Raw genomic sequence first — 22,596 nt, 5'->3', positions numbered from 1 at the left:
GCATTCAAGGTCAAAAAACACTTTAATCTGATCATAATGTGACGCCGATGTTTCAGTGATTGACTTGATTTACGTTTGATGAAGATGTAACGTGGAAGTAAACTATAGCAAGTTTAACACATGAACAGTGTGATTTGGCTTTGGCCATTTGGGTGTGCTACTGAAATTCTGTAATGGGGCTTTTCCACTGCACGGTACGGCTCAACTCGGCTCACTTTTTGGGGGTTTTCCAGTATTTGGTACCTGGTACTTTTTTAGTACCACCTCGGTCGAGGTTCCAAGTGAGCCGAGCCGATACTAAATGTGATGTCAAAATCCTGCAGATCACTGATTGGTCAGGGAGAATCGTCACCACCGGCGTCACTGGATTTGCGACATGTGACATCAAACCGCTAGTTTTAAAGTTAGCAACAGCGATAGCAGTATCATTTGTTCACGTGACTTTCGAAGTGTAAAAAGAAATGGCTGTGAGCAAAACCACACCATGGTCAATAAACGAGGTGCAGACGTTCCTCCCGTTAGTGACGAAAAAGCAAAAGTCTCTCAGGAAGTGTTTCAGCTGTTGGCCGAAACAGGGCCACACAGGGCTACCGCCGGATCTACCAACAGTGTAGGGAAACGTTAATCAAACTTAAGTGGCTACAGAACCAGCAAGGAAATCTAGACCGGCGAGCAATGGGACGGAGAGTGCGCTGGACTCGGTCACGGCGTTGTTGGAGTCCACGATGGAGGATGGGACGTTTTGTTACGTTAACTCGATACTCTGCTTGAAAGCTTCACTTTATTCAGTCGAGCAGCTACTGGAAGCTTCTAAAACAACCAGACACACTTGTGTAACATCACCATGAACAACTGCTTTATGCAGCACAATGAGCTAGCAGCTAACAGCTAGCGCTCGTGTTATTGTTTATGGTCAGTAATGTTTGTGTCTCGTTTAAGATGATGTCACGACAGTAGAGGCGGAATGTATTATTAAAGCTACACTCAATTCTGACCATAAATATTCATAGGACTGCAATCAGCTTTGGTAAACAGAGTAAACAAACATGACAGAGAACAGCACATTAATCACTTAAACTCCTTAACGCTTCAATGATCCCTGTAGGGCCTCAAGTCTTAGAGATTTGGCTGCTGCATGTCCTAACATGACCCTAAACGGAGTTTACCAACAACACTTTGCTAGTGATTGGGAAGCACATACTTTATGAAGCAGTATAGGGTACAGTAAATGTAAACGTTGGTGATTTATGGCACGAAGAAGCTACAATGTGGACAGGCTTGAAGCTGAAAGTCAAGTGTCGATTTGGCAGTCTCTTGTTTATTATGTGTATGTGAAACGCATTGAAAGATCAAACTGTCCCACACAACACAGGACGGACAGGACAGTGAATGTGGGTCATCGTACTTCACACTGACCTTGTTTAAACTGGATTCTGACTCCTGCATCGTTCTGAATCTTCTTGATCATCTCTCCATTTCTGCCAATGACGATACCCACTGCAAATCTAGGCACTGCCACCTGTGTGCCAACACAAGCAACACTTTTACAAGTGGAACTTTGCGTTTCACAGTACAAACGGTCACACCATCACATTTTTATCATGCACTTGTACCTTAAAAGCCATAACATTTATACTGTACTATAAGCTGACCTGTAACATGAGCAGATGTATAATAAAGAGGCCTGGATAGCTCAGTGGTATAGCCGCTGGCTACCACCCCTGGAGTTCGCTAATCGCTTGCTCAAATCCCAGGGCGTGCAGAGTGACTCCAGCCTGGTCTCCTTAGCAACCAAATTGGCACGGTTGCTAGGGAGGGTAGAGTCACATGGGGTAACCTCCTCGTGGTCGTTATATGTGGTTCCTTCTCAGTGAGGCACGTGGTGAGTTGAGCGTGGGTGCTGCGGTGGACGCCATGTCTCCATGGCAACGCGCTCAACAAGCCACACGCTAAGATGCACGGGTTGAAGGTCTCAGATGTGGAGGCAGATGGGATTCGTCCTCGCCACCGGATTGAGTCACTACACGACCACGAGGACTTAAGAGCATTGAGAATTGGGCGTTCCAAATTGGGTGGAAAAGAGGGAGAAAAAAAGGTTGTGTGGTGTCATTTATTCTCCAAGATCCAGGGCTTGATCGGTAATCTATCATACCGGGCATATTCCTGGTGGGCCGACGTACTATGGTGCCGATCAGGCGCACAGACTGGCCATCGGGAGAACCAGTAATAAGCTGTAATGAGCTGCCGCGTTATGCCACCAAACAGCACCACGGTATGCAGAAAAGGACAGACCCCCAGAAGACTTAGTATATAGCACCCAAGCCCGTCTCCTGCGACGAGAAGTCTCAGATCCCTCAACTGACGGTCGTGAAGTGTGCGGACTTCTGCAGATCGCCCAGACAAGCCACAGATGCTACCATGGATTTCAAACATGCTCGAAATCTGCCCAACAAGTTGTCAGGTGAGCGCCGTCCCGACAGGCGAGAAACCGACAATAAGAAATATAGCACGCGTTGAGGCTTCACGCCATCCACCACGGCATCCACGCACAACTCACCACGCGCCCCACCATGAGCAAACCACATTATAGCGATCATGATGAGGTTACCCCGTGTGACTCTAACCTCCCTAGCAACCGGGCCAATTTGGTTGCTTATGATACCTGAATGGAGTCACTCAGGACGCCCTGGTATTCGAACTAGCGAACCCCAGGGGTGGTGGCCAGCGTCTTTACCACTGAGCTACCCAGGCACCCACTTTCAGATGTGTTTGAAACAGGAAGACGCTAAAGACAGCTACAACTCCACTTAAATTTATTTTTTAAGGTGGTCGAAAAGCACTTGTGACCACATTGGGCATCGGAGTGCAACAGCAGCAGAGCGCCGACTAAAGGCCCGAGTATGACGTTTTGGTCCATTCTGGATCTCACACTAAAATAACTCCAAATTCTGCTTTAAAATGTCATGTTTGTGCTTCGATTAAATGCAAGCATAATTAAGAGAAACTGTGCGCCGGTTCTCTGAATTACTGGAGTCTGATTGGTCAATGGCGCCAACTAGTGGTCAGATATTTTTCAGTAACAACCGCACATCCACGTATCAGACCGCTCATTTTGTGTTCTTACATCAATGCTGCTGCCCAGTCTAGAGCCGAATTCACTGCGGGCTCCTCTGAAATCACCCTGATCTTTATCCCTGATGATCTCGGCCACCAGCTCTCGCGCTTGCTGTACAAACAAACCAACAATAAGAGAAACAGTTCATATGCATGTGCTCAATGTAATATAAACATGGTCTGTGATGGAACTTGTGCAGGACATAATCTTTTGGAATTATGTCTCTAAAATTTGGAATTGCAATACCATCATAATTTTTATAATTTAAAATAACATGTTGATGAACGCCCCCTTTTTGAGCACAAACCACGAATATGACCTGAAGTTAAATGGTTGTATTTACGGGACCCTTTGGAGTTTGGACACAGTTGTGGTATCTATTGAAAGAAGACACTTTGGGCTTTATTTCACAAGTTTCACAATTAATATATGTTGTTATTTATTAAAGTTAGAGAAGCTGAAGTTTATAGTAATGGACATATTTTGTGCTGAACGTGTTTTTATAATAAAAATAAAACAATAATAAAAGTGCAAAGACACTCCAGAAATACAATGTGCTCAAAGTCACGAGTCTAAAGAAGTTTCGTTTCTAATCTGAAGATGATTTAATAATAAATGAGTTCCTGCAGCTTTAATCTCTGTAAAATCTCTGGAAGTGTTCAGAGTAAAATTAAGCTCCGCCTCTCAAGACGACACTAAATCTGACGGCACTGCTCGACTATTATGAATAAAACTACGCCACATTTTTAAAAATAGACTTTGGAGACGGGCTGGTTTTGTTTATGAGACTCTAATATATCAGATCATAAACAGTTTTACAACATGAATGCTGCTCAGATTGCAGTTTGATGAAGAACGATGACGAAGGCGAGATCTCATGTAAACAATGGAGAATATATCAATATTTCTCACATTTATCACTTTTATGGACAAGAAGTGCGATTGGATGTTTTTAATGAACGCTTGTCATGGACGATTGACCCAAGTGTGTTGAACTGGATTCATCTGGCGATCATGTTTTCATAATAAAAGTCCCGTTTTGATATCGCATGTTTTCATTTGTACAAATAACTCAAATCACTGTTTCTGGAGGATTGCTATCGTGAAACTGAGATCGGATATCAATGTTGAACCCTTTGACCTTTGAAAAGATGTATAATGTTAACATTAATTACATTTATAGACGGTAAATTATATATTAAATGTAAGCAGCGTGACGTCAGTACCGCGTGCGGGCGATTGCATATCAACAGGTTAACATGTTTACTATGTTTGCAGTAAAAAAAAAAAAAAAAAGAAAATTAAAATGAACCTTGTCCAGGTCACATTTCATGAGAAAATCAGTTTATAATAAATAATAAATCTACTTTAATTTAAAAAAATTTATCATATTTTTAGGGTCAAATTTTTTTTAATTTTTTTATTTTTTTTTTACATTGTGACATATTCATTCACCCCAAAACATTTGTTGGCACAACTCAAAATATTTATTTAGAAATAAAATGGCCTATATTTTGAGTTGTGTAGACAACCCCCCCCCTTCACACCTGTCGTTCAATGTGGTCAAGCGTGATCTGATCACAGAAAACACATGTTAATGCCACACATGGGGGTGATTGTTTGGTTTCTCAATATATTTAGTGAGAGTCACTCTATTAACATTCCTGACCTGAACTTTATAAGGGTCTCCAGTGATTCTCAGTGGTTTGTCTGATCCAGTGGGCATCGGGTCATCCTGAATCATAATCATCTTTACACCTGTTCTTTCCTGTGGGGCACAAGCACAGGGAAATATTAAGTAAATAAATAAAATTACATGTACACAAGACACTAAGATTCTCTACTGTAGTACTCATTTATAAGGAACACCCCTGGAGTTCACTAGTGTTTCTGTTTTGCACTCTCACCTCTTCATGTCTGTGATTGTTTTTTCTGCATTGTGGCTGTTTTTTTAAATTTGATATAATAAATAATGAGAAAAACATCTGTGATTTTTAGTGTTTCCCATTCATTTCCTATGGCGGTCACTTTTGACCGGAAACAGTACAAGTGTATCTTTTTTCTTCTACTAATTAGACTGATCGTATCAACTCTTCTTTCCAATTTCTTTGTGTGTGTTCAGATATCAAATGGACAAAAAGTTACCAAGTTTCATACCCGGCAAATAAAGGAAACCAGTTTTATTTACATTTTTTTTTTAATATTTGTCCTTTACTTACGACCCTTTCGATACTTTGCTTGCAGTTCGTTGAAAAAGATGTCTGATTCGAGAAAGAATCATTTGAGTCGAATCATTTACATTTGATTCCTTTGAATAGGTTAAAAAGATTCAAAAAGTGGTCTGAATGATTTGTTTTGCGAAACACGAATATGAATGCGTGCAACGAACGGGGGACGAAAACACGCTCAAGTCAGTTTTAATCTGTTTTGACTTTGAATTAATTTAATAAGTTTTGGCTTAAACATGATGAACATTGTGAAATCATGATGAAGTGTGCAATCAGTCGCCCGCCTTTCTAGGATGCCAGTTCAATCAAGTCAATCAATGCAGTTACTTTATTACTTTAACTTTAGTATTTTTCTCATGATCATATGCAGCTCTGAAGCTATAACATCTGAGATGGAGTTCGTGTTTAGTGCTCACATATTGCGTGCCATTTTGAAAGCTAAAAATAGAAAGCACATCACAAGCCTCACGCATGCATTCTTTATATTATTACTTAAACGTGATTCGCAAAACTATCAATTGTCCTCAAGAAGCTTTGAATGAAATGCACAAGTCACATGGACTACTTTATGCCTTTACGGTTCTTTGGAGCGGTACATCCCTAATTGCAAGCGATTAAAATTCTATAAAACTAAATAAACTGACCTGCAGTTGTTTGATGGTGTCTCCTCCCTTCCCGATGACCAGACCAACTTTACTGGCTGGAATCAAGATCTCCTGGACAGAGCTGTTCCCATCCATTTGAGTGTGGAAGCCCGGTCCGTTCCGACACCGGTCCACGATCTGCCCCAACAATCTCTTGGCTTGCCTGAAAAGAGGGCATGAATGACAGAAGATGAATGAAGACACTTGGAGACTAGAGACTGAATTCACACTCTTAAAGTGAGTCAAGCGACAGCGCAGATGTTAATTTTCAGAATGGACAGTGTTTTGTGCTGAAGGATTAATCAGTATTATTCTTACTCGATACTTTCTGGGGTCCCAGTCAAGGTGCAAGGCCGATCCATCATACCTCCACTGTCTGTGGGAGACACAACAACCAATTGCAAACAAATAAAAACTAATTCTAAGCAATCATAAAAGTACACAACACAAACTATGAGTAAACGAGGGGTCACACTTTATTTGGATGTCCCAAGAAGAAATTTAACTGACTATAAATGACTTAACTGGCTTGCTATAGCTAGTAAACAGTGTTTCAACAAACATCAGTAAACTATCAATAGCCTGTATAACAAAAGCTCGACTGGCTTGCTATAGCTAGTAAACAGTGTTTCAACAAACATCAGTAAACAATCAATAGCCTGTATAACAGCAGCAAAATAACAGCTCATCGACTGGCTGGCTATAGCTAGTAAACAGTGTTTCAACAAACATAAGTAAACTATCAATAGCCTGTATAACAAAAGCTCGACTGGCTTGCTATAGCTAGTAAACAGTGTTTCAACAAACATCAGTAAACAATCAATAGCCTGTATAACAGCAGCAAAATAACAGCTCATCGACTGACTTGCTATAGCTAGTAAACAGTGTTTCAACAAACATCAGTAAACTATCAATAGCCTGTATAACAGCAGCAAAATAACAGCTCATCGACTGACTTGCTATAGCTAGTAAACAGTGTTTCAACAAACATCAGTAAACTATCAATAGCCTGTATAACAGCAAAATAACAGCTCATCGACTGACTTGCTATAGCTAGTAAACAGTGTTTCAACAAACATCAGTAAACTATCAATAGCCTGTATAACAGCAGCAAAATAACAGCTCATCGACTGACTTGCTATAGCTAGTAAACAGTGTTTCAACAAACATCAGTAAACTATCAATAGCCTGTATAACAGCAGCAAAATAACAGCTCATCGACTGACTTGCTATAGCTAGTAAACAGTGTTTCAACAAACATCAGTAAACAATCAATAGCCTGTATAACAGCAGCAAAATAACAGCTCATCGACTGACTTGCTATAGCTAGTAAACAGTGTTTCAACAAACATCAGTAAACTATCAATAGCCTGTATAACAGCAGCAAAATAACAGCTCATCGACTGACTTGCTATAGCTAGTAAACAGTGTTTCAACAAACATCAGTAAACTATCAATAGCCTGTATAACAGCAGCAAAATAACAGCTCATCGACTGACTTGCTATAGCTAGTAAACAGTGTTTCAACAAACATCAGTAAACTATCAATAGCCTGTATAACAGCAGCAAAATAACAGCTCATCGACTGACTTGCTATAGCTAGTAAACAGTGTTTCAACAAACATCAGTAAACTATCAATAGCCTGCATAACAGAAGCTCGACTGGCTTGCTATAGCTAGTAAACAGTGTTTCAACAAACATCAGTAAACTATCAATAGCCTGTATAACAGAAGCTCGACTGGCTTGCTATAGCTAGTAAACAGTGTTTCAACAAACATCAGTAAACTATCAATAGCCTGCATAACAGAAGCTCGACTGGCTTGCTATAGCTAGTAAACAGTGTTTCAACAAACATCAGTAAACTATCAATAGCCTGTATAACAGCAGCTAAATAACAGCTTGTCGACTGGCTTGCTATAGCTAGTAAACAGTGTTTCAACAAACATCAGTAAACTATCAATAGCCTGTATAACAGAAGCTCGACTGGCTTGCTATAGCTAGTAAACAGTGTTTCAACAAACATCAGTAAACTATCAATAGCCTGTATAACAGAAGCTCGACTGACTTGCTATAGCTAGTAAACAGTGTTTCAACAAACATCAGTAAACTATCAATAGCCTGTATAACAGCAGCTAAATAACAGCTTGTCGACTGGCTAGAAAGAAAGTCACACACATCTGGGATGGCATGAGGGTGAGTAAATGAGAGCAATTCTTTTATTTTTGGGTGACCTGTACCTTTAAGACCGATCTTGACTCTGTTAATGTTGTTAAGTGTTCAAAAAGTCGACAAGTGCCGAAAAGTGGTCATTTTTCATTTGTATTTTTGCTATTTGACAATGCTATTAAAACCATAGTAAAACGCTCAAGATGAAGAACCAGTATTCAGATTAAAATCTACCAGCAGCGATCTGGATCTTGCAGTTGGATTCCAGTTGAATTCTCGTGATCTGTTCACCACCCCGACCAATTACTGTGAGAAGAGAAATCAAGAGTTACACGTCTATACGATGAGACAACAGTCAAGGTAGGGGGATCATTTTCGGCTAAACTATCCCTTTAACGTCATTAACTCTGCTGGGCCTGAACATGCAACAAGATTATGATTACAAAATAAAAGTCCCTGGATATGCAATTCACTCACGCGTGGTACCATTTGAAAGCTTAGAATATGAACTTTTCAATACATCTATGTTGCATGTTTTTTTGGTCATGATGTATAAACAAATATGGATATGAAAGAGTTTCACATGGCACTTAAAACAGACATTAAATATCAAATTTAAACTCTCGTTCTCAAGAATGTTTGAATCAAAAGGAATCACAACGTGAATTATGATCACTTCATATTTCCTACAATTAGTTCACTGGTATGTGTGTGTAAGGTGAGCTTTTAAATTTGGGAGTGAAAAATAAAATAAACAAAATGCACCAGAGTTGAAGTTAATCAATTCAAAACAATTACTCAAGAGGTCCTTAGAAGACAAAAATGTCTGCATAAAAAAAACTGCCATAATAATTTTATATATTATTATATTCCCATTTTTTAAACCAATATCAGTCCTGATCATAATTATCAAATATTCATTCATTTGCAGGATTTTAACCCTTTAAATGCCAGTTTTGTTTACATAATGCCACTGTTGTTTTACACTCTCTCACACACACACACACACACACACACACACGTGTATATATATATATATATATATATATATATATACACACACACGTGTATAACGCACAAACACGTCTATAACGCACACACGTCTATAACGCACACAAGCGCATATATAACACACACACGCGCACGCACGCAGACACGCATATATAACACGCACGCGTATATATAACACAGGCGCGCATATATAAACACACACGCACGCATATATAACACACACAACACACACACACACACACACACACACACACGCATATATAACGCACAAACCCACCCACACCTCGACAATACAGCAAACAGAGAAGAGGAATTAAAGAATTAAAGCACAATATCACAGAATTCATGATTTCATGCTTTAATGGCTGTTTTAATGTGTTTCAATGGGGACATTTTTGTCCTGAAGGTCCTGAGTGTGACTATTATAGATGTATTATAGATGTATTATAGATGTATTATAGGAACTGAAGTCGAAATATCAAGATTCCCCTAAAACACACACCTTTGGCCAAATGTACGCTGTCGGCATTAACAGCCAAAATGATCGAAAAAACTAAAATGACAAATGTCCAGAAGGTCGCACAAGGGTTAAGAAACTGTCAGTTTAAGTTCATGCTAGGCTAACATGTCTGAAATGGCCTCGATGATAAATGAACTTTTTAATTCCAGTACTCACTGAATCCAACCATCTTATCAGGCACTTTGTAGTCTTCTGTTACGATAGCCCTAAACAAACACAAAGAACAATGAAGTCAAACGGAGCATTTAAGGATTTTATTATGGAAAAGCCAGAATCTGAAACTCCAGTGCAGCAGCAGATTAAACACACGGGTAAAGTTCTCACCTTTGATGTACCATCGCACCAAGCTGGTTAACCACTTAGAAACAGAACAAGAGAGAAAAGAGCATTAATATTTATGCCACATAACATAATCTCCAGTATCAGTGTTAAAATGACACATTTACCACAAATTTATACCACTACATAAATCCCACACACGTTACTGTGTGTTAGTCGTGTTCGTTATGGTCAAGATCCAAAAATGACATAAAAGAACCATTAAAACACCATTAAAGTTGTTCATATGACTCGTGCATTTTAAATCAAAGCCACTTGAAGACGTGCGATATCTATTAAATCACAAAAGGCTGCGTTTAATAGGTAAATATAGAGCATGAGCAGCGCTAACGCATTTGTTTATTATTATTATTATTATTATTATTAGTTGACAAATTATAACAATATTTAAGTTGAATGGGTTCCAAAAATGTAACTGTGTGAATGAAAAGTGAGCTGATATTTCACAACTAAATAAAACAAATTAAAAAAAAGATTTGAATTCTTTAAAGTCCAAAGACAAGATGAAAATTGTTTTGCAAAGAAAACATCCAGTAAACAAGTTCACAATTAAGTTTCTCTTAATAGGCTAAATATATTCAAATTGAAAGAATGAGTAGTTTAGGGCTGCAACTAATTATTATTTTTATAGTCGACTAACCTGGCGATAATTTTTTTTATAGTCGACTAACCTGGCGATAATTATTATTATTTATTTTTTTTTTTTATAGTCGACTAACCTGGCGATAATTTTTTATTTATTTTTTTATAGTCGACTAGCCTGGCGATTATTTTTTATAGTCGACTAACATGGCAATAATTTGTATTTTTATAATCAACTAATATAACGATTATTTTTAATAGTCGACTAGCCTGGTGATTATTTTTTGATCGTCGACTAACCTGGCGATTATTTTTTTTTATAGTAGACTAACCTGGCGCAAATTTTTTTATAGTCGACTAATCTTTCAATAATTTTTATTTTTATAGTCGACTAACCTGGCGCTAATTTTTTATAGTCGACTAATCTAACAATAATTTTTATTTTTATAGTCGACTAACCTGGCGATAATTATTTTTATTTAATTTTTTATAGTCGACTAACCTGCCGATAATTTTTTTTAAATTTTTTTATAGTCGACTAGCCTGGCGATAATTTGTATTTTTATAATCGACTAATATAACGGTTATTTTTAATAGTCGACTAGCCTGGCGATTATTTTTTTATCGTCGACTAACCTGGCGATAATTTTTTTTATAGTCGACTAATCTAACAATAATTTGTATTTCTATAATCGACTAATATAACGATTATTTTTAATAGTCGACTAGCCTGGCGATTATTTTTTGATCGTCGACCAACCTGGCGATTATTTTTTTTATAGTCGACTAACCTGGCGCTAATTTTTTATAGTCAACTAATCTAACAATAATTTTTATTTTTATTTTTTATAGTCGACTAATCTAACGGTTATTTTTATAATCGATTAATCTGCCAATTATTTGAATGATTCTTTGACTATTCGGCGATTATTGCAAGGATTAATCATGAGCTCTTAACCGATTATTCTGCTTGTGTCTCGACTTAAAAGGTTGTATTAAATGTGCTTACTAACAATAAAGAGGACAAAATCATCTTTTAAAAATAACTCTAAATGACATTCACTGAATTGTTTAATTAATTAAATTTCACAGCAAAAAAATCCTATTGTTATCAAGTGTTTTACTCTTGTTTTCGATTTAACATTGTCTAAAAATCCTTAACAAAATACATTTACTTGAGCAGCAGCATATAAGATATTTAGACGTGCTTTCTTCTTTATAGCGCTGCGTATCGCCGATTGTCTTACCCATAAGGTACACGAGACACTCCTCTTATAATTCACTATGTCACGAGCAATCACGTTATAATCTAGCTGCAGCGAGCATGTGCCAGTGATGCGCGTCTCCGCGCGGGACAGTGTATCAGCTGGGACAAGTTTGAAACTCTCTCGCGACTCATACAAGTGGCTCTGACCGCACACACAAATGCCAGTTTCGGAGTTTGAGCTTATTTATACAGCGCGCTTCCTTATTATTTGCACTTTAATAAAGGATGCATTAAAAACAGGATATAATGGTGAACTGAAGTGCTGCTCTCAGTGCAAAACTGAAAAATTCTTCAATACAACGAACAGGAAGTAGAGAAAAGGAAAGGCTGGAGTCGTGAGTTTGAATTCAGGGCGTGCTGAGTGACTCCAGCCAGGTCTCCTTAGCAACCAAATTGGCCCAGTTGCTAGGGAGGGTAGAGTCACATGGGGAAACCTCCTCGTGGTCGCTAGAATGTGGTTCTCGCTCTCGGTGGGGCGTGTGGTGAGTTGGGCGCGGATGCCGCGGAGAATAGCGCGAAGCCTCTACATGTTACATGTCTCCATGGTAACGCGCACAACAAGCCACGTGATCAGATGTGCGGATTGACGGTCTCAGATGCGGAGGCAGCTGAGATTCGTCCTCCGCCACCCGGATTGAGGCGAGTCACTACGCCACCACGAGGACTTGGAGCGCATTGGGATTTCCAAATTGGGGAGGAAATAAAAAAAGAAAAGTTCTGCACTTTTTCTCACTCTCTCTCTCTCTCTTCCAGAACAAGCACCGACATATGCAATAAAATGTAATTCCATGTCATGAATAGGTGCGTTTACTGGTGTTACAGAAGCTTGTCAAACGGTCCAATATCTCAGTTTCTGTTGGCCTAGTCCAATCGGTCACTTGACACGTATTTGATTTTGTTTTTGTTCCCGTTTTTCCTACCAGATGCTAACGCTCTATTTCAGGTCAAAACGGAAAGACAAGAACAAATGACTTGAAATGTTCCACTGGCACAGATCACATGATCACTTCCTATAAAAGAGCTTCTGTAAACACACTGTGATCTCAGACTCACCGTCTGTTCAGTTCCAATAGTGAACCCGACTATGAAACATCACTACGTTCACAATATAACAGCAAATGCTATTTTTGAAAGTTCCTATTCCATAATGAAAATATTAAAGGGACAGTTCACCCAAAAATAAAATTCTCATCATTTACTCACCCTCATGCCATCCCAGATGTGTGACTTACTTTCTTCAGCAGAACACAAATGAAGATTCTGTAGGTCATTACAATGCAAGTGAATGGGTGCCAAAATATTGACGCTCCAAAAAGCACATAAAGGCAGCATAAATGTAACCCACAAGTCTCCAGTGGTTTAATCCATGTCTTCAGAAGTGATATGATAGGTGTGGGAGAGAAACAGTTCAATATTGAAGTCCTTTTTTGCTATAAATTCTTCACCCTGCCTAGTAGGGGGCGATATGCACGAAGACTGTGAATCACCAAAAACACAAGAAGAAGAAAGTGAAAGTTAAAGTGGAGATTGACAGACCAGAGAAGAGAATATATAGCAAAAAAGAACTTCAATATTGGAACGGTTTCTCACCCACATCTATCATATCACTTCTGAAGACATGGATTAAACCACTGGAGACTAATGGATTACTTTTATGCTGCATTTATGTGCTTTTTGGAGCTTCAAAATGTTGGCACCCATTCGCTTGAATTGTATAGACCTACAGAGCTGAGATATTCTTCTATAAATCTTAATTTGTGTTCTGCTGAAGACAGAAAGTCACACACATGTGGGATGGCATGAGGGTGAGTAAATGATGAGAATTTTCATTTTTGGATGAACTGTCCCTTTAAGTGTAGTTTCAAAAAGCAGAATGGTGCAGTTTGGTCAAATGTTGGTGTTAAATGTGTCACAAATGATAGACTTGATTCTTAGACATTGTACTCAATTAGTTCGTCCACATATTTTCCCATTTTTATTCGGCATGTGTTTTGCCAGCGTTGTGTTGGCCCAGTAACTGTACGGCTGTATTATGGCATTTCTAAACCTTGTACAACACCAAATCAATGACCCAAATGAGCTGTGCTCCTCCAGCGCCACGCCGACCGAGACAGGTTTCACTTCCTGTAAGATAGCAGTCTCACAGCTCAAGGCTTTTCTCTGCGGTTGTGTTTTCAAGTATGATAACTCTTTACCAAGCAAGTGTCAATCAATGTCTGGTGTTGAGAAACACTCAAAAGGTCAATTCTACATAGTCCCGCATTGATTTAAACTTCAAATGTATCAACTTATTTTACAGTGAAAATACAGTCAGTGGACATTGCTTGCTTTATAGTGAACTAGCATAAATCACACACACAGTATAGCGCTAGGCCGATATATCGGTTTGAACAAATAATCGGTGCCGATAGTTGCTTTGATAGTTCTTTCCAAATTCAACAAGCGATTCATCATTGATACGCGCCCCCTTTTCTGAGCACACACCATGAAAATGAACTGAACTGAAATGCTTGTATTTACGGGACTCTTTGGAGTTTGGACACAGTTGTGGTATCTTTTGAAAGAAGACACTTTGGGCTTTATTTCACAAGTTTCACAATTAATATATGTTGTTATTTATTAAAGTTAGAGAAGCTGAAGTTTATAGTAATGGAAATATTTTGTGCTGAACGTGTTTTTATAATAAAAATTAAACAATAATAAAAGTGCAAAGACACTCCAGAAATACAATGTCCTCAAAGTCACGAGTCTAAAGAAGTTTCGTTTCTAATCTGAAGATGATTTAATAATAAATGAGTTCCTGCCGCTTTAATGTCTGTAAAATCTCTGGAAGTGTTCAGAGTAAAATTAAGCTCCGCCTCTCAAGACGACACTAAATCTGACGGCACTGCTCGACTATTATGAATAAAACTACGCCACATTTTATAAATAGACTTTGGAGATGGCTGGTTTTGTTTATGAGACTCTAATATATCAGATCATAAACAGTTTTACAACATGAATGCTGCTCAGATTGCAGTTTGTTGAAGAACGATGATGAAGGCGAGATCTCATGTAAACAATGGAGAATATATCAATATTTCTCACATTTATCACTTTTATGGGCAAAAAGTGCGATTGGATGTTTTTAATGAATGCTTGTCATGGACGATTGACCCAAGTGTGTTGAACTGGATTCATCTGGCAATCGTGTTTTCATAATAAAAGTCCCGTTTTGATATCGCATGTTTTCATAATAAAAGTCCCGTTTTGATGTTGCATGTTTTCATAATAAAAGTCCCGTTTTGATATCGCATGTTTTCATAATAAAAGTCCCGTTTTGATATCGCATGTTTTCATAATAAAAGTCCCGTTTTGATATTGCATGTTTTCATAATAAAAGTCCCGTTTTGATATTGCATGTTTTCATAATAAAAGTCCCGTTTTGATATTGCATGTTTTCATAATAAAAGTCCCGTTTTGATATTGCATGTTTTCATAATAAAAGTCCCGTTTTGATATTGCATGTTTTCATAATAAAAGTCCCGTTTTGATATTGCATGTTTTCATAATAAAAGTCCCGTTTTGATATCGCATGTTTTCATTTGTACTCCTGTACAAATAACTCAATTACTGTTTCTGGAGGATTGCTATCGTGAAACTGAGATCGGATATCAATGTTGAACCCTTAGACCTTTGACAAGATGTATAATGTTAACATTAATTACATTTATAGACGGTAAATAATATATTAAATGTGAGCAGAGTGACGTCACCACCGCATGCGGGCGATTGCGTAACAACAGGTTAAAAGTGCTCAAACACAAAGTTCAGAAAATCCAGCGAAGCGATAAGCAACGAGAGGATTTTACTATGGTTAAAAAATAAATGTAACAATCCATTGAGCTTACTGAACTTATGTAAAGCTCCCTTGCCTGTGGTTAAACCACTAATGCATGACACCAAGAGGCGTACTGCTTTTAAAAACTGTTGCAATAGCCATATAATAAAATGAAGAAACTTTAGGTGCATTAATCTAGAATATGCAATCACGGGGGTGTGTGTGTGTGTGCATATGTACAATGTTGGCTCATCCAATCAGAACTTAAGAGCCCGAATTATACCAAACAATTTAAAACTGTCTTACCTCCGTCATCCAAAGAGCGTTTCTGCCCTCCGTATCCATAGAGCGAGGCATCGACGACTGGAGAAGTGTTGTTCAGATGGGTCATCGGTTCTCCAACGATTTTACCAATCTGCAAGACAACAGAGCAAACACGTCTGAAACAACACGTGTGCACAACCAACATGCCTCGGCCTGTGCACACGCGGAAGGCATGCAGGGTTTGTGCGTTTGAGTGATCAGAAGTCAATTGCTTTTTCAAAAGACTCATAATTACCATGAATATTAGAGCTGAAATGGGTCATTTTTGCACCAGTAGTGTCACCCAACAGAACTGAAATAATGACCGTTTTCAAACAGCTTTCCTGAGCGGTTTCAACCAACAAATGGCTTGCTTATAGTTGACCATGCATGTTAAAATGCATGGAGTTGTGGTGGTGTAGTGGTCTAAGCACCATAACTGGTAATCTGGTAATCAGAAGGTTGCTGGTTTGATCCCCACAGTCACCACCATTGTGTCCTTGAGTAAGACACTTAACTCCAGGTTGCTCCGGGGGGATTGTCCCTGTAATAAGGGCTCTGTAAGTCGCTTTGGATAAAAGTGTCTGCCAAAATGCATAAATGTAAAAAATGGTGTACAAGAAAGTACTTTAACTTAAAAAGACACACATCAGCTTTAACGGAATGGCGTACCGTTCCTTTAAGACTCTGAGTTTTCATCCCAAACGTTTTTGATTGTCAAGATCAAACCGTTGTAACCAACAAAAGCAGATTTATACAATTTATAGACTATTTTGTAGCTCACTTTTCACAATACTCATAAGATCACTGCTCTTCCGAACTCAATTAGCTGCTCTCACAGACGGATGTCTGACAATCTTCACAAAAGCACATTCTAGTGTTGCCTTTCTCCATTCAGAGGTATAACGTTTCAGAAAATTACACCAAATTGAGGCATTTTGCCATTAATAAAAAAAACTTCCCAATACAATGTGATCAATTACAGGAATCTATCAGGCGTAAGTCACCTTTGGAAATGGTGGAATTTTAGAGAAACCCATTTTAGGGTAAGTGATAGAGAGTTATGAACTTCAGATAACTGCTTTAAGTATTTACCACTTATAAATAGCGATAAATAGTCTGTGTACTTCACGAGGGAATGACAAATTCCCATGGAGCATAGCTAATCACGAGTAGTTTGGAATCATGAGAATTCGTCACAATAGTATGAGGTGGAGAATTCGGACCAATTCGCACAAAATCGTACGAGTTACACCCCCCAATCAGAGGCGCATACCTCGTGTTCTTGTAGTTGCCGATGTGGCGCTTGTCCCGTGTTAAGACAAAACGGTGTTGTGACTTTAATCCCTAGAAAAAAAACATCTCTAAACCTAAAAAATAAGCATTAGAGGGCGACCGATAGTGGATTTGCCGATACCAATAACAAAGATGGCGGGAAAGGCCGATAACAGATTAATCGGACGATTAATTTTTTATTTATCTATCTGTAGAATGTCCAAAAATAAAAAAATTTTAAATTTTCCTTACAATGACAGGCACAGAGACCTAAATAAATAAAATCCCAGATGCAGTTTATCGCTTAACCAAAATCCCCAAAACAACACCCAAAAATCTGGTGCATAACATGGGACTTAAGTATAAACAAGCCCAAAACTCACCGGGGACTCTTATTTTGAAATTACAGAGGATTGGCTCTGTTATAATGCTCTATATGCAAGTATTTACCAAATTAGGCTTTTTATAGCCTATAGATTCACCAAATGAAGAGTTTTATATGTATATATTTCACCAGATGAGGTGTATTGATAAGGAATACAGACATGCGACTTTCGGCATATATTTTTCAGATAACGGTCTACCTCTAATAAGCGTGACCGTAATGTTAAAAGTCCTGATGTACAAGACGGACGACTACAACACTGTTCGTGAAGCTATGTGATTGGTTGATGTACAGTAGAAATGGTACAATTTAGAGGTAGTCCGATATATCCAGGGTTTTTTCCTATTTTCCCCAATTTGGAGCGCCCAATTCCCACTACTTACTAGGACCTCATGGTGGCGCGGTTACTCGACTCAATCCGGGTGGCGGAGGATAAGTCTCAGTTGCTTCTGCTTCCGAGACCGTCAATCCGCGCATCTGATCACGTGACTCGTTGTGCACGACACCGCGGAGACTCACAGCATGTGGAGGCTCATGCTACTCTCCACGATCCACACACAACTCACCACACGCCCCATTGAGAGAACCACTAATCACCACCACGAGGAGGTTACCCCATGTGACTCTACCCTCCCTAGTCACCGGCCAATTTGGTTGCTTAGGAGACCTGACTGGAGTCACTCAGCACACCCTGAATTCGAACTCACGACTCCAGCGGTGATAGTCAGCGTCAATACTAGCTGAGCTACCCCCCCCCCCCCCCGATATATCGGTTTTACTGATTAATCAATTCCGATCGATACTTTTTGAAACTACCGTTATCGGCAAAAATATAAGGCAATAGGTGCCAATCATTTTCCAACATTGGCATTTCAATATAAGAGTCCCCGGTGTGTTATGGGCTTCTTTATACTTAAAATTCCCATGTTATGCACCAAAACATTTTTGGGGGGTTTATTTTGGTATAACAATAAACCGCATTTGGGATTTTATTAATTTAGGAATCTTTGTCTGTGCCCGTCGTAGTAAAGATTTATTTTTGACATTCTATAGATACATTGTAAAAACTATCGGCCGATTAAAAGGTTTTCGGCCTGTCCCATCACCTTCGCAAAATCCGCTAATGGTCCACCTCTAGTACAATCGGTTGATCTATAAGTGGTAACAATGAAGTCAAAGTTTGTGACGAATTGTCATATACTTTTTTATTTTTAGGTTAAAATAATGCAGAATGATGGACTCTATAGACTGAGTGCTGAGTGACTCCAGCCAGGTCTCCTTAGCAACCAAATTGGCCCAGTTGCTAGGGAGGGTAGAGTCACATGGGGTAACCTCCTCGTGGTGGTGATTAGTGGTTCTCTCAATGGGGCGTGTGGTGAGTTGTGTGTGGATCGTGGAGAGTAGCATGAGCCTCCACATGCTGTGAGTCTCCGCGGTGTCATGCACAACGAGTCACGTGACAAGATGCGTGGATTGACGGTCTCGGAAGCGGAGGCAATGGCGCTTGTCCTCCGCCACCCGGTTTGAGGCGAGTAACCGCACCACCACGAGGACCTACTAAGTAGCGGGAATTGGGCGCTCCAAATTGGGGAGAAAAGGGGAAATTTAAAAAAAAAAAAAAAATCAACAAACAAACAAAACAAAAAAAAAAGATACAATCTTATGGAGTCGGATATAAACTCAGACAAGTGGTCAACTCTTGCAAACAGACGGATTATTGTAGCTAGTCCTATAGAAATATGGTGTTATTTACATTATTTTAACGTGTTTTCCCACAGCTTGTTTAACTCTAAAGGTTTCAGATGCTCAGACGATCAAAAACAACTCATATCCAAATTTAAACAAAAAATGCATTTCCGTAATCACGTTAAACACTTATTGCAATTACATAATAAACTGACTTCGCCCGTGTGCATCGGCCACCAGCAAAGACCGTCTTTGACCCAGGAAAACCCCTGATAAGCACCGTTAAAATCAAGAGGCCATTACAAGAAGAAAGAGAGACAGACAGGTCTGTCTCCACCTCTTCCCTCCAGCTAAACCCTCGTTCTGCTGGAAAGGAATGCCAGCTATTTGAGAGCGTGGATAAACGGGCGACCCAAGGGAAAGGCTGGAGAAGGTAAACAGCAGTCGGATGGAATTTGCCCGAACAACTGGCCACTTGTTGCCCACTTGGGGGTGGACACAAGTGACGGTGCACAAATGTATCAGGGTTTTCAACCATTTATGGATGGGGAAACCCGGTTGGGCGGGACGTGGAATTGTTTACTCCATGTAAATGCTCAAGGATTGAACTCCAGCGGAGTCCATCATTTACCCGTGATGCAACAGGCATGTCAACAGGAATAGGGCAGATACCGCCATGTCAAAGTCAGCGTAACCATGCATATCATTATAAGTGGCGCTCAGGGTTTACTGCTAATAAACACAGCCAGTGACTAATCAAACTAAAGACAAAACAACCATTTAAGATGTTTCTACTCATTCTAACACACGCCCATGTGTGAACCTGGTGATCTTCAATCCAACGCGGCCTCTTGCAACGATTATGTAACGTGTTCACAAGCATGTCATTAAAAAGCAAACACAAAACTAGCACTAACATTTGCACAATGATGCAGAAAGCATGCTATAGATAAGGGCATTGTGACACACGCCAGTGATAAATCACGTCTTGAAGTATGCTCCCATAAACCAGCAGAGACGCCGCGCTGAAAAACAGGCCTGTGATTCTGGACTGGAGCCCAGATCTATTTTTCTTTCCCAGCAGAGTTGATAAAAGCGAAATGCACACAGCGTCTAGGCCGCTTACAAACACAAGGGTGGACAGACAGACAGCCGGGCAGTACGACAGCAGAGGAAAAGTTAACGCTGGCCACAGGTGTTCACACTACAAGGCCATGTGCAGCTCCACATGTTAAAAAAATGGAGGCCATGTCACAAAGATGCACACGTGCTCCGTACAACTCTGGAAAAACGGAGCACATAAAAGTAGTTTGTAGTTTTAAACTACTCTGTGTTCAGTGCTAGAAGACATTAGCATGTGACTACTATAAACTCATTTTACTGCGTCACAATCTAAAAATACAAAAAGGAAAACGTCATAATTCAAGGACCATTAAAGACGCTTTTTAAAGCCATTATTACATGCCGTGATATTACACAGACTGCCTAAAACCTGCAGAAGGACTGTAACAAACTTGAGCGGTTTGTTGCTTTTATATCAGGAGCAACAGCACTATGAGCAAAGACAACAATGTTTAATTTTATTGTATTTTATTTGCACCTATAAGTAAAAATAGCAGGAGGATTCACACGAAACCAGTCGAGGAAGTGTCCTGGTCATATTTAACCCAAACCACTACGAATATCAAGAGATGCATTGACATGTAATTTTGTAACATATGACTGGAGTCTTCGTCGCATGATTAGAGACGTATCAGTAACCTTATAAAAGGCAGTTTTATATACGTTCGCCAATAGATTAATCATGGCCGATTGTGAATAGTAAACACCACTGTTTAAGTTACACTGCATCCAGGCCACTAGGTGTCAGTGTAAGTTCAAGATGGCAAACAAACAATTACTGAGTGCACCTTTAAGAAACCGAAGCTTATATTTTTAGTATTGTGGTATCATTTTTTTGGACCATTTTACCCCCTAATTTCAGACATTTTGCTTTTACTATTCCCATTATTTTCAGTGATTATTGTCATTACCGTAACAGTCATTTGTTTACATTATTACAATACGTATACATAGAGTATTTTTAGTACATCACTCAAATTGTATGTATACCCATAAACGCCTGCGGATAGAGTCTAGATATCAGGAAAAAATGTCAGTGTAGTTGAAAACGCAAGTAGCAAAAACATGTTTAAAATAATGACTGTGAGCATGCGGCGCCCTCTAACGGTGCACACTGAGCTGTCAAAATGATCACTTTGCTTTCTAAATGTTGGTTATAAATGCAGTACATTTGAATCACGTCACAGAACAAATCAATACTTAGCGTTCTATCTATACACCATCATGGTAAAAGGCGATGTGGATGATTCTCCCATTTATATTCTATCCAAGATGTCGGCAACATATTGCACACGTGCCAACATTGGCACGCCAGCAACGGCGAGAAAGGAGAATATTTTATTTACATAGATTCCACACCAGAATTCCAACCCACATCTTGATGTAATCCTTCCTCATGATGACGCAGCATGTTTTATCCATGACTTAGGCAAGTCATTCGTGCATCACAAACCGGCAGCACTACACGTTCGGTTAATCGTGCACGTAAACGTGCCCGCTTTGCTTCAGTCACCACAGCCATTGACCAGGAAAATAAAAAAATGGCACTCATTTCAAAAAGGTTGCCGACCCCTGGTCTATCCATTACATGATTTGATATGAAGCGTCCATAACTGTCATGTATGTTCTAACATTTGATGATAAACACACACACACACACACACACACACACATATATACATACATCTTGACGCTGACTATCACCCCCTTAGCAACCAAATTGGCCCGGTTGCTAGGGAGGCTAGAGTCACATGGGGTAACCTCCTGGTGGTCATGATTAGTGGTTCTCGCTCTCAATGGGGCGTGTGGCGAGTTGTGTGTGGATCGTGGAGAGTAGCATGAGCCTCCACATGCTGCGAGTCTCCTTAGCAACCAAATTGGCCCGGTTGCTAGGGAGGCTAGAGTCACATGGGGTAACCTCCTCGTGGTGGTGATTAGTGGTTCTCGCTCTCAATGGGGCGTGTGGCGAGTTGTGTGTGGATCGTGGAGAGTAGCATGAGCCTCCACATGCTGTGAGTCTCCTTAGCAACCAAATTGGCCCGGTTGCTAGGGAGGCTAGAGTCACATGGGGTAACCTCCTCGTGGTCGTGATTAGTGGTTCTCGCTCTCAATGGGGCGTGTGGTGAGTTGTG

At 39.5% G+C, this 22,596-nt stretch overlaps 1 protein-coding gene across 4 annotated transcripts in view; it reads right to left on the bottom strand.

The window, feature by feature from the left end:
- LOC127642988 (far upstream element-binding protein 3-like) overlaps positions 1-22,596 on the bottom strand; it is a 45,218-nt gene that overhangs the window by 17,153 nt on the left and 5,469 nt on the right. For all 4 annotated transcript variants that reach the window (XM_052125492.1, XM_052125494.1, XM_052125491.1 and 1 more), the window contains exons 2-10: positions 16,000-16,108; positions 10,010-10,043; positions 9,842-9,891; positions 8,389-8,460; positions 6,306-6,363; positions 5,988-6,150; positions 4,785-4,883; positions 3,125-3,226; positions 1,417-1,519 (exon numbers count right to left, since the gene is read on the bottom strand). In XM_052125492.1, the coding sequence (XP_051981452.1) occupies positions 1,417-1,519; positions 3,125-3,226; positions 4,785-4,883; positions 5,988-6,150; positions 6,306-6,363; positions 8,389-8,460; positions 9,842-9,891; positions 10,010-10,043; positions 16,000-16,108 (790 nt within the window). The remainder of the gene's footprint in view (positions 1-1,416; positions 1,520-3,124; positions 3,227-4,784; positions 4,884-5,987; positions 6,151-6,305; positions 6,364-8,388; positions 8,461-9,841; positions 9,892-10,009; positions 10,044-15,999; positions 16,109-22,596) is intronic.

The sequence above is a fragment of the Xyrauchen texanus genome, chromosome 4 (assembly GCF_025860055.1).
Source record: "Xyrauchen texanus isolate HMW12.3.18 chromosome 4, RBS_HiC_50CHRs, whole genome shotgun sequence".
Classification (NCBI taxonomy): Eukaryota; Metazoa; Chordata; class Actinopteri; order Cypriniformes; family Catostomidae; genus Xyrauchen; species Xyrauchen texanus.
The sequence above is the reverse complement of the archived record's forward strand: the minus strand, read 5'-3'. Positions and strand labels throughout refer to the sequence as shown.